This window comes from Lampetra planeri, chromosome 51 (assembly GCF_965212315.1).
Source record: "Lampetra planeri chromosome 51, kcLamPlan1.2.h2, whole genome shotgun sequence".
Lineage (NCBI taxonomy): Eukaryota > Metazoa > Chordata > Hyperoartia > Petromyzontiformes > Petromyzontidae > Lampetra > Lampetra planeri.
In genome coordinates, this window is record NC_136157.1 from 6,583,095 (window position 1) to 6,595,664 (window position 12,570).

The 12,570-nt window shown below is 48.4% G+C and overlaps 1 protein-coding gene across 1 annotated transcript; it reads left to right on the plus strand.

Moving 5' to 3' along the window:
- Positions 1–2,680: 2,680 nt before the first annotated feature.
- PHPT1 (phosphohistidine phosphatase 1) lies at positions 2,681–10,382 on the plus strand. The gene is made up of 4 exons (XM_078616764.1): positions 2,681–2,784; positions 5,004–5,168; positions 7,790–7,914; positions 9,297–10,382. Exons 2-4 carry the CDS (start codon positions 5,033–5,035, stop codon positions 9,387–9,389), a joined length of 354 nt encoding a protein of 117 aa, XP_078472890.1. The 5' UTR covers positions 2,681–2,784; positions 5,004–5,032; the 3' UTR covers positions 9,390–10,382.
- The last annotated feature ends 2,188 nt before the right edge of the window (positions 10,383–12,570 follow it).

Here is a 12,570-nt window from a genome sequence, read left to right on the forward strand (position 1 = left end):
AGGAGTAAAGTTGAACTTGCGAACAATTCGACTTACGAACAGTACCTCTGAAGTCTAACTCGTTCGTAAGTAGAATGTTTATCTGTTTCAAAACGGCTTCTCGATGTCGTTGAACGCACAGTGGTGGTGGCCACAGTTGTAATGCCGCTGTTACCACAGAGGGAACGTATCTATCATTGTTAGAATTCATTCATGAGAATTCATTCATGAGAATTCATTTGGTCGAGTGTCATCTGTGACACGAGGCAACGCCACGCCGTAGCCCCTCAATAAACTTCGCTCCAAAGACAAAGATCCCCCCTATAGCCTTGAATAGATTTGGGGCAAGTGCTGCCAGCACCACCCCCGGCCGCCTTTGTCTCCCCAGTGGCGATGTTTGTACGCATTCGTTTGAGGCTGAGTCGACCCAGGGGAGGGCCAGGAACGGTTCAGATAATCGTCACCGCTGTTGGTGGTGGCCGTGAGCGGGAATCGAACTCAGGTGGCCGGGTTCGTAGCGCGTTAACCACTACGCTAACACAAAGACACACACAGACACACACACAGACACACAGACACACACACATATGCGCAATGACAATCAGCTAACGCCACCTCTGTCACCAAGTGGCATCAATGGGTAACAAAGACAAAGATCCCCCGTGTAGCCTTAACAGACTGTAGGGGCAAGTGCTGTTAGCGAGCACCTATGAAGGTCGGAACGGTACACGAGGGGGTGGGTGGGCCAGCACCACGCCCGACCGCCTTTGTCTCTCCAGTGGCGATGTTTACTACACACCGCACCAGGTACTCATTTGAGGTCGAGTCGACCTAGGGGAGGCCCAGGACCGCTTCAGATAATCGTCACTGGTGTTGGCCGTGAGCGGGAATCGAACCCGTGTCGCCGGGTTCACAGCGCAGCGCGCTAACCGCTGCACCACCGCTCCCCGCAATGGGTAACGTCACCACCACCGCAGGTACTCATCAAGTCGCTTGTGGTGGGGTGAAGTGTGGGTAACTCCGAGTTGTGTGGGTAACTCCGAGTTGTGTGGCCCACGTGGAAGAGTAGGCCAAGGACATCGTGGTGACGGCAGCGTGCCACGCGCCGGGACACTATACACTACACTACTATACACTACACTATACACTACACTATACACTACACTACTATACACTACACGACTATATACTACACTACTATACACTACACTATACACTACACTACTATACACTACACTACTATATACTACACTACTATACACTACACTACTATACACTACACGACTATACACTACACTACTATACACTACACTATACACTACTATACACTACACTACTATACACTACACTACTATACACTACACGACTATACACTACACTACTATACACTACACTATACACTACTATACACTACACTACTATACACTACACTACTATACACTACACGACTATACACTACACTACTATACACTACACTATACACTACTATACACTACACTACTATACACTACACTACTATACACTACACTATACACTACTATACACTACACTACTATACACTACACTACTATACACTACTATACACTACACTACTATACACTACACTACTATACACTACACGACTATACACTACACTACTATACACTACACTATACACTACTATACACTACACTACTATACACTACACTACTATACACTACACTATACACTACACCAATGGTCGTTAACCCGGGTTGCGAGATACGGCAAGATTGTTTATTTAGGGGGCAAATAATCGAAAACACAAATTAAGCACGTGACCAATATCATCCATCATAGATTTTCTTGGGGGGGGGGGGGGGGTTAGAGTCGCGTAAACACAAATGTTGTGTCGTTAAACCCGCCACCACCCGACGCAGCCAACAACGGTAGTGTGACATTTCGATTTAAAGCTTTCGTTACTGCAGGGATTCAAATTCTTGGTTCTTTCGGTAAAGTCACGTAGTAATGGAAGTAATACAATAATAAAAATAAAACAATAAAATAATAAAAATAAAACATAATAAAATAATAAAAAGAAAACGTAATAAAATAATAGAAATAAAACATAATAAAATTTGGATGTAAAGCTTTCGTGACTGCAGGGATTCATCTTCTTGGTTCTTTCGGTAAAGTCACGTAGAATGGAAATAATAAAATAATAAAAATAAAACATAATAAAATAATGCTCACGACGTTTCGGCCACAACGCAAGCAGCCGTCTTCAGGTGGAGAACAGGTCTGTCCAGACTCTGCCTTCTCGACAGACCTGTTCTTCACCTGAGGACGGCTGCTTGCGTTGTGGCCGAAACGTCGTGAGAATTATTTTATTATGTTTTATTTTATTATTTCCATTCTACGTGACTTTACCGAAAGAACCAAGAAAACCGTAGTGTGGTCAGTGTCGCGTGTACATAACGTGGCCCCGAATCGCACGACGTTTCGCCGGCCGTCATTTACAACCGGCATCATCAGGCGGGACGCAAGTCGGTTTTGTTCGTGACGCGGTGAGTGGCACCCACGTGGCCCCCCTCCCTCCCACGTGCCCCCCCCCCTCCCACGTGCCCCCCCCCCCTCCCACGTGCCCCCCCCTCCCTCCCACGTGGCCCCCCCCCTCCCTCCCACGTGGCCCCCCCCTCCCTCCCACGTGGCCCCCCCCCTCCCTCCCACGTGGCCCCCCCCCTCCCTCCCACGTGGCCCCTGCGAGCTGAGCGCCGCTTTGCCGCGGTCCCTAAGTGCGGAATCGGCCGCTGCGAACTCCACGACGCGCCGCGCGAGCCCTGAGAGGTGAGAGCCACGTGTTTGTCTCACTGCGTGTACTGTCTGTACAGTGTGTGTACTGTCTACACTGTGTGTGTACTGTCTATACTACTGTGTGTGTACTGTCTACACAGTGTGTATACTGTCTGTACAGTGTGTGTACTGTCTATAATACTGTGTGTGTACTGTCTATAATACTGTGTGTACTGTCTGTACAGTGTGTGTACCGTATACACAGTGTGTACCGTCTATACAGTGTGTACCGTCTATACAGTGTGTGTACTGTCTATAATACTGTGTGTGTACTGTCTATAATACTGTGTGTGTACTGGCTGTATTGTGTGTGTACTGTCTATGCAGTGTGTGTACTGCCTATACAGTGTGTACCGTCTATACAGTGTATACTGTCTATAATACTGTGTGTGTACTGTCTACACTGTGTACTGTCTGTACAGTTGGTGTACTGTATGTACAGTGTGCACCGTCTATACAGTGTGTACTGTCTATAATACTGTCAGCGTGTACTGTCTGCACTGTCTGTACACGCTGAGTCCTGGGTCTCCCCTAGGTCGACTCGGCCTCAAATGAGTGCCTGGTGCGGTGTAAAAAACATCGCCACTGGGGAGACAAAGGCGGCCGGGCGTGGTGCTGGCCACCCACCCCCTCGTGTGTCACAGTGCCGGTAGCCTTCATAGGTGCTGCTGCTACTCGCTAACAGCACTTGCCCCAACAGTCTGTTGAGGCTACACGGGATTGATCGTTGTGTTTGGTGTGTGTGGTGTGTTGTGTGTGTGTGGTGTGTTGTTTGGTGTGTGTGGTGTGTTGTGTGTGGTGTGTTGTTTGGTGTGTGTGGTGTGTTGTGTTGTGTGTGTGTGTGTGGTGTGTTGCTTGGTGTGTGTGGTGTGTTGTGTGGTGTGTTGTGTGTGTGTGGTGTGTTGTTTGGTGTGTGTGGTGTGGTGTGTGTGGTGTGTTGTTTGGTGTGTGTGGTGTGTTGTGTGTGTGTGGTGTGTTGTTTGGTGTGTGTGTTTTGTGTGTGTGATGTGTTTGGTGTGTGTGTTGTTTTGTGTGTGATTTGTGCGTGTGTTTGGTGGGTGTGTTGTGTTTGGTGGGTGTGGTGTGTTGTGTTTTGTGTGTGTGTGTTTGTTGTGTGTGGTGTTTTTGGTGTGTGTGTTGTGTTTGGTGTGTGTGTTGATTTTGGTGTGTTTGTTGTGTGTGTTGTGTTTGGTGTGTTGTGTGTGTTTTGTGTTGTGTGTGCGTTTGGTGTGTGTTGTGTTTGGTGTGTGTTGTGTTTGGTGTGTGTGTGGTGTGTGTGGTTTGGTGTGTGTGTTGTGTTTGGTGTGTTGTGTGTGTGTGTACTCTGTAATGTTGTACTGTCTGTGCTGTGTACTGAATGTGTCTTGTATCCCTGCGTACTGCCTCTGTGTCTGTCTATGTGCACTCTGTGTGGTCTACTGTGATAATTAGCTGTGCGTACGGTGCATTTAATGCGTAGGGTGTGTACGGTGTTAATGTACTGTGTGTACTGTGTGTGTACGGTGTATTTCATTGGTAATGTGAGTACTGTACTGTTATAATGTACTGTGTGTGCTGTGTGTGTACGATGCAATTCATTGGTAGGGGGCCGTCCATAAATGACGTCACGCACCTGGGGGGGGGGGGTCAGACATTTGTGACGATGTGTGACGAGGGGGGGGTGAGAAATGTGACGTCACATGAAAATGCGAAATTTTTAATAAATATAGAATTGCTATAACAACACTGATTGTTATAACAACACAGGCTATACCGGGGAGGCGGGGAATCTTTGTCTTTATGTACTGTGGGGCTAGTGGAGGTCGCCACGGTGGCTAAGAGATGTTAACTCCCTCGCCTGGTGTGCAGGAGGTCGTGCGTTCCATCCCGACCCTGACACCTGCTGCTGTATATTTGGAGTTTGCGTGTCTCTATCTCATCATCATCACGGTGGCTAGGAGATGTTTACTACCTCGCCTGGTATACAGGAGGTCGTGGGTTCGACCCCGACCCTGACGCCTGCTGCTGTATATTTGGAGTTTGCGTGTCTCTCTCTCTCATCATCATCACGGTGGCTAGGAGATGTTAACTCCCTCGCCTGGTGTACAGGAGGTCGTGCGTTCCATCCCGACCCGTGACGCCTGCTGCTGTATATTTAGAGTTTGCGTCTCTCTCTCTCTCTCCCCGTGTTCGAACGTATTTTGTTCTGGGTTCCCCCACTCCCCTTCTCTTAGTTGTCCGCGGCCAGCACCACCCACTGGAGATGTCCCTGAGCGCCGTGCAGGCGGTGGAGGTGTCCCACGACGCCATCTACAAGTACGTCCTGGTGCGTGTCCACGCGCAGGACGGGGCAGCGCACAAGGACGTGGTGCGAGGCTTCCCCTCGGCAGAGTTCCACGGTGAGGAAGGCCGTCGCGTTCCGACCCCGTTGCCGCCACCCCTTGCTGACCGAGCTTGCGTTACGGTGGAGGAAACGGAAGAGCCGGGAGGGAGCACGTGCAGAGCAGGGGGGAAGGGTGCAGGCTCCGTGCAGAAAGGTTGCCCGCGCGCCGCCCCTAACGTCCGTCAATCGGAAACGTTCACCTGCAACGTTAGCCAGATGCAGGTGGCCGGTTTGCAAAGTCCAGCCTCCGAAGTGAGAGGTCTCACTTGGCTCATACCAGAGGTCGCAATCGGGTACCCGATACCCGTACCCTACCCGATACCCGGCTACCCGTACCCGGCCGGGTACGGGTACCCGTTTGCGACCTGGTGCGGCCGGGTACGGGTAGACCGTGAGTCACTGGTGAGTAACCGTTTGTCACTCATTTCGGGTAGGGTACGGGTAGGGAACGGGTACCTGTACCCGGCCGGTTACGGGTACGGGTACCCATTTGCGACCCTGGTGCGGCCGGGTACGGGTACGGGTAAGGAATCAAAACCCGTTTGCGACCTCTGGCTCACACCGATTTTTTTTACGTGACGAAATAAAGCAAGGCATTGATTTGAATATTTGATGCACCTGACCCCAGGGGGATTTTTAAGCTTCAATTCGCATGCCTCTAACTCACTGGAGCTGTGAGATTTCTGCTCGTAAACGTGGTGGCACTCCCCAAAGTGATTGCGATGGTACGCGGCGGCTGGGGGGGGGGGCGGTTATTTTAAGCAAGACTAAAGATATACTGACACTCGCGACCGGGCTAACTTTAGTTGAAGCAGGTCTTCCGAAAGTGTGGGTGTGTCTGTTTAATGCACAGAGGAAGCTTCAGTTATTCGGTCTTCGTGATTTGAATTAAACGACAGAGTGACCACGTATAACAATACTAATGATTTTGATTTAAAGCTTTCGTGACTGCAGGGATTCATCTTCTTGGTTCTTTCGGTAAAGTCACGTAGAAGGAAAATAATAAAATAATAAAAATAAAACATGAGTAAATAATTCTCACGACGTTTCGGCCACAACGCAAGCAGCCGTCTTCAGGTGGAGAACAGGTCTGTCGAGGAGGCAGACTCTGAATGCGACAGACCTGTTCTCCACCTGAATACGGCTGCTTGCGTTGTGGCCGAAACGTCGTGAGAATTATTTTATTATGTTTTATTTTTATTTTATTATTTTCCTTCGACGTGACTTTACCGAAAGAACCAAGAAGATGAATAACCTCACTCAATTATGAGACTTTTTCACAAGTGTCCTCCTATATTGGAAGTGTTTGGCCTATCTCCTTTTTTGTTTGATAGTTTTACACTAATTTACAATCTATTTTACAAAATACTCCATTAATTCTAGATTTGATATTTTCGTGACCCATACTCTTTGGATCTTTCGGTAAAGTCACGTAAGTGAAAATAAAAATAAATTAAATAAAAATAACTAAATTAAATCATCTCTTTGGCATACCTCAGCGAGTGTTTTCGCTGTTGGTTGTCACCACCTGATGACGGACGCTTGTGTTGCGCCCCAAACGTCGTGATTTAATTTAGTTGTTTTTATTTTAATATGCATGTCTCAGATCCTGGGTGCGTATCTTGCCAGGCGGTTGCAGGTTCTGTCCGTCCACTGCGCGGGAATTAATGCACTTATACAATTTGTACTTGCACAGTAAGGTGTCAGAGTACGCGGACCCGCTGATACGTGACCGATCCCGATTCACACTTACAGTTTGTGACTCGTACTTTCGCTACACGCACGGGGCGAGAAGCCAGGAGTCAAATCACCGCCCCAGCCATCACGCGCGCGATGGGTTTGACGGCGTGTAACTATATCACCAGGCGCAAGAAACGAGTCCAAAGCAATATCTAGTGTTCTAAATAGTGTTATTTATAAATAGTGTTAATAATCTCGTGTTATTTATAAAGTGTTAATAAAATATCTAGTGTTCTATCTGACCCGGATGCTACCGATGATTAGTGAATTATTTACTGTGCACTACCGTACTTTATTACACGTGTGTACATTTATATACATTTTATATCAACCCATACGGTTTACCCCGTATTTTTGTACGGGGAGATTTATTTTTGCAGGTCCATACGGCGTACGGCCGTTTCAATACGGCCAAAAACATATATTTGTCTATGTGTTTGTGTTTTTCCCTTGTGATGGGATTTTTTAGGATGAACGCTGAGTATTATAAGGGGCACGGGGTGACCACTAAGGTCTGAATTGGTCTGTAATAAGATAGGCACTGATAAGGGGTTGACAGGTTTGTTATATCCACTCTTACATTGCACATACTACACTCCTATAGTATACGGTAGTATTATATTACACATCGGGTACGGATACCTATGTAAAAAAAAAACATTTGCACTGCGGAAACAAAGGCGGTCGGGTGTGGTGCTGGCCACCCACCCCCTCGTGCACCATTCTGGCCTTCAAAGGCGCTCGCTAACAGCACTTGCCCCAACAGTCTGTCGAGGCTATACGGGGGATCTTTTTTCTTCGTAGGCGGGTTTTAATTGGCAGCGGTTGTGCAGCGGTTCGTCTTGACGATTCTGATTTCCGTGCCGGGTGCCGCCCCCTTTCCGCCCCGCTGTGCAGCGGACATCTACGACAAACTGAGCGCCGAGGTGGAGAGGCTGGGCCTGGACTGCGAGTGCCTGGGTGGTGGTCGTATCCAGCACGACTCCGTCACCAAGACCATCAAGGTGTACGGCCACTCTATAGTACGTACCGGCCAGACCAACCGCGTCTCCCCGTGCGGCCACGCTAAGGGAGAGGGGGGGGGGGGTCCGCGCGCAGTTCGGATACCGCTTGCCACTAATGTTAGCCGTGGCAGGGAGTCGAACCCAGGTCGTGGGTTTCACGGCAAAGCGTGCCGACCTCTGTGACAATTCGGCTTTGAACGCAGGCGAACAGGGTCTTGACCTAATAGGGTTTTTTCCCCTTTTTTCTGGCAACAAAACTGACACCTTCTGCAAGGAATCGTGTTAACATTAACCACAATACTTGCAGTCAAATGCAAAAAAAAACAATTTTCTGATAATTTATGCATTGTCCTTGAAACTGATTGGTCCACACCAGAGACAGCTTTTCTTAGAGCCTAGTCTCATACGGTGTTCGACCAGATGACGTCGAAAGGCACACAGTTCAAAGACAACGCACCATCAGAGTATTGAGATGATGGGTACAAACTGAGTAATCATTGGAAAGATGTTAATAACCATGTAAAAAAGATTTAACTACACATTTGTACCATCTTATTTGACAGGTACTTTTCTACTTTACCGAGTGTTGACATCCCCAGCGTTTAACAGTACTGCTTTTTAAATCCTTTATATTAAGTTCACTTGCGCGCTTGCTTGCTTGCTTACGACCGTGCAATCTTTCGGTCGTTTTTTAACCCACTTCCCGTGATCCAATCGAGCTGACATTTTCCACACAGACTCGTTGAGCGTGACAATTAATGTTCGTGAAAATTTTTTTCAAAAATTTTACACTTTTTAGGACAAAAATATTATGTTTAATTACCAATTGCTTAATGCTGCCATGCAATCATCTGACCCATAGGTGGCAGCCATCTCAAGCCAGAGGACGAGAGGACTCTAGCCGCCACGCATATAAAGGATTTATAGTGAAAAACTTTGTTTTTACGGGTTATACTTGTTTGTATTTGTATTCTCAGCCAACACCGGTTTAGGTTGAGGTACACCGATTGTTTTCTATTGCCCAGGTCGACGTTCGCCAATTTCTCTTGTAGCCCCGCCCACCACCCCAACACATTCCATTCCCTGGTTACCACATTCAGATAAGCCCCTGCCCCCTTAACTTGTATTTAAGGACTTGTCTCTTGGAATTTTGCCTCACTTGATGCAGTACATTTAGCTGTGACGGTCCCACCTGATGACGGAGACTTGTGTTGCCTCTGAAACGTCGTGATTAAGATCCGAAGAGTATGAATCCTTGCAGTCACGAAAGCTTCAAATCTAGAAAGAAAGAGTAATATGAGCTCGGGGTAAGCATCTACATCATGAGCCCTCCTTTGATGTAGGGTCTTGGACCGTTCGCGCGCAACTCCCGTAATTGTGTGTCTCCCCTGTGCGCACAGGGATTTGGGAAAGCTGACCATTCCGTGACCACGGAGAAGCTGAAGACCAAGTATCCGGATTACACCATCACTCATTCCGATGAGGGCTATTAACGTGGAACCCCCCCGCGGAGATAGCGGTAAACTCGAAAAGGCTTAAGCATCCGCTGCCCCGTACTCAACCACTCCTGAAACGGACGCGCTTTCTCGTTACACTTTGACGTTTTGCATTTTCAATGCACTTCTCCCCGTTTGCTGTCGCGCAGAGCTCGCAACCGGGTACCCGATACCCGTACCCTACCCGATACCCGGCCGGGTACGGGTAGGGTACCCGTTTGCGACCCTGGTGCGGCCGGGTACGGGTACGGGTAAGCCGTGAGTCACTGGTGAGTAACCGTTTGTCACTCATTTCCCAACGTCTTGTCTCTTCTCACAATTCAAGTTCCTAGAATCAACCCACCCGCGCCTGCAACATGGCTTCATCCCAGAGGTCGCAATCAGGTACCCGATACCCGTACCCTACCCGTACCCGGCCGGGTACGGGTAGGGTACGGGTACAGCCGGGTATTGGGTACCCGTTTGCGACCCTGGTGCGGCCGGGTACGGGGAAGGAATCAAAACCCGTTTGCGACCTCTGCTGTCGCGTCGGCATGTGCGTGCGTTTATGAAGCGCTGGTTAGTCGCGTTGAACAGGCGTATCTCGGTGGCTAAAGACCACGACAGGGAATTGTCCACTTTTCCTCTACCGACCCGCACCACTACATACCTGTCAACCCCTTATCAGTGCCCCCTGCCGTATTACAGACCAACTCAGACCTTAGTGGTCACCCCGTGCCCGCATAAATCTCAACGTTCATCCTGCAAAGTCCCATCACAAGGAAGAAACACGAACAAATAGACAACTTTTTTTTGCGCCCGTATTGAAACGGCTGTCCGCCATATGGACCTGAAAACTCAATTTCCCTGTACAAGAATACGGGTGAACCGTTAACAGGAGTGTTGATGTCCACCTTTTTGCAATTGGAAATAAAGGCAGTCTATGACAACATAATGCGCGTATCCTCGAGTTGGTTTTCCGATGAAAAATAAATGAAAAACAAAACGAAACTTCTCCGATGCGTTTTGCATTCGTGCTGCGCGTCTTTCGGCGTGACGTCCCCGACGTTTCGCTCCACGCGCTCGAAGCTTCTCAAGGAACTGGTCGGCTTCGGCTGTGAGTTCCACGTCACCCCTCTCTCGTGCGGTGCAAAGGGCCCACACGGACACATGAGCGCGCACGGTTGGCTACGTGCGGTGCGAAAGAAGTCAAATAACAAAGACACAGCGAGCGGCAACTCGTTTAAGGCCGGGTTGACCTAGGAGAGGGACACGAACCGGCTCAGATGATTATCACTTGACGTTGGCAGGTTCATAGCGCAGAGCGCAAACCCAAGCCAACGCCACTCCTTGCACAGAATTACAGACGCAGACACACAACAGCACACAGACGCGCACACACATATGTAACACGTACAATGCACACATCGAGATGCATACACAACCACATACAAAGACAAAGATCCCCCGTATAGCCTTAACAGACTGTTGGGGCAAGTGCTGTTAGCGAGTAGCACCTATGAAGGCCGGCACGGCACACGAGGGGGTGGGTGGCCAGCATTCACGCCCGGCCGCCTTTGTCTCCCCAGTGACGATGTTTACACACACAGCACCAGGTACTCATTTGAGGCTGAGTCTACCTAGGGGAGGCACAGAACCGGTTAAGGTAATCGTCGCCGGGTTCATAGCTCGGCGTGCTAACCGCTACACTCCAGCTCGCGTACAACATTCGTCACTAAGTGGCGGTGACGTCACCACGGCGCTTGTGCCAGGCTATGTGCACGTTGAGGCTTGCATGCATACACACGCACGCACATGCACGTGTGTTCGGCTGAACCTGCAGCCAATCCCATTCGTCTGCTCCCATGCTCGGTTGGAGGATTTAGGGTCAGAGACTGCAGGGTTACGGTGTAGAATGTTGTCCTGCTTGCCCCCCCCCCCCCCCGTACTCTACTCACAGTCTATACACCTCCTGCTGCACCTATTCTGCCCGGTTGAGCTTCACCGACTGATCTCACCGTGCTGGTGTCGGCGTTCGCGGGGAAATCTCCCGAGATTTGTTGTTGAAGTACGGCAGGCTAAATGTTGCCGGAGACAAAGGGACGAGTTGAGATTTGGATTCTAGATTTGAAGCTTTCGTGACTGCAAGGATTCATACTTTTAGTTTTTTCGGTGAAGTCATGCAGGTAAAAAATGAAATTAAAATTAATAAAAATAAAATAATAAAAATCGCGACGTTTCGGAGGCAACACAAGTCTCCGTCATTAGGTGGGACCGTCACAGCTAGATTTGCTGTATCAAGTGAGGCAGGGATTCCAAGATGCAAGTTCTTAAATACAACTTAGGAGGGTGGAGGAGCTTATCAGAATGTGGTAGCCAATGAATGGAACGTATTGGGAGGGGGGGGGCTAAAAGAGCACGATGTGTACGTGGACGTATTTGTGCGCAAGCCCCTGTTAGTGCACATGATAGAAAAGAACGAAAATGTTATTTTTATTAATTTTAATTTCAATTTTTACCTACGTGACTTTACCGAAAAAACTAAGGGTATAAGATTTGGATGTCGGAGTGAGATTGTGACTTTCATTCTGTCTGCCTTAAAAAGCTGTTGGACGAAATGTTCAGCTGACGCGTGAATTGTGTTTCTGCTGGGAATCTGTTGGGGGGGGGGAAAGATGATTTTTTTTTTACACAAATATATTCAAGTTCTCAAATGTTTCGATTTAAAGCTTTCGTGACTGCAGGGATTAATCTTCTCGGTTCTTTCGGTAAAGTCACGTGGAAGGGAAATAATAAAATAATAAACATAAAACAATAAAATACAATTCTCACGACGTTTCGGCCACAACGCAAGCAGCCGTCCTCAGGTGAAGAACAGGTCTGTCGGAAAGACAGCGTCTGAATGTGTTCACTTTCCATTTCCAATTTTTTTCATGTTTCCCTTAATTTCTAGAGTTAATTAACCGTTTACGTTTGTTTTAAGAGAAACAAAGCTGGCATACAGACGACGCTTTGAAAAATGGAGCTTGTGCTCACATTCGTTCGTTTCTCAGGCCGCTTGTCCTGGTGAGGGTCGCGGTGGCAGCGTGTTGAGTAGTGGCGGTCCACATCTCCCATTCCCTGGCGACAGACTCTAGCACTACTACACTATACACTACTACACTATACACTACTACACTATACACTACTACACTATACA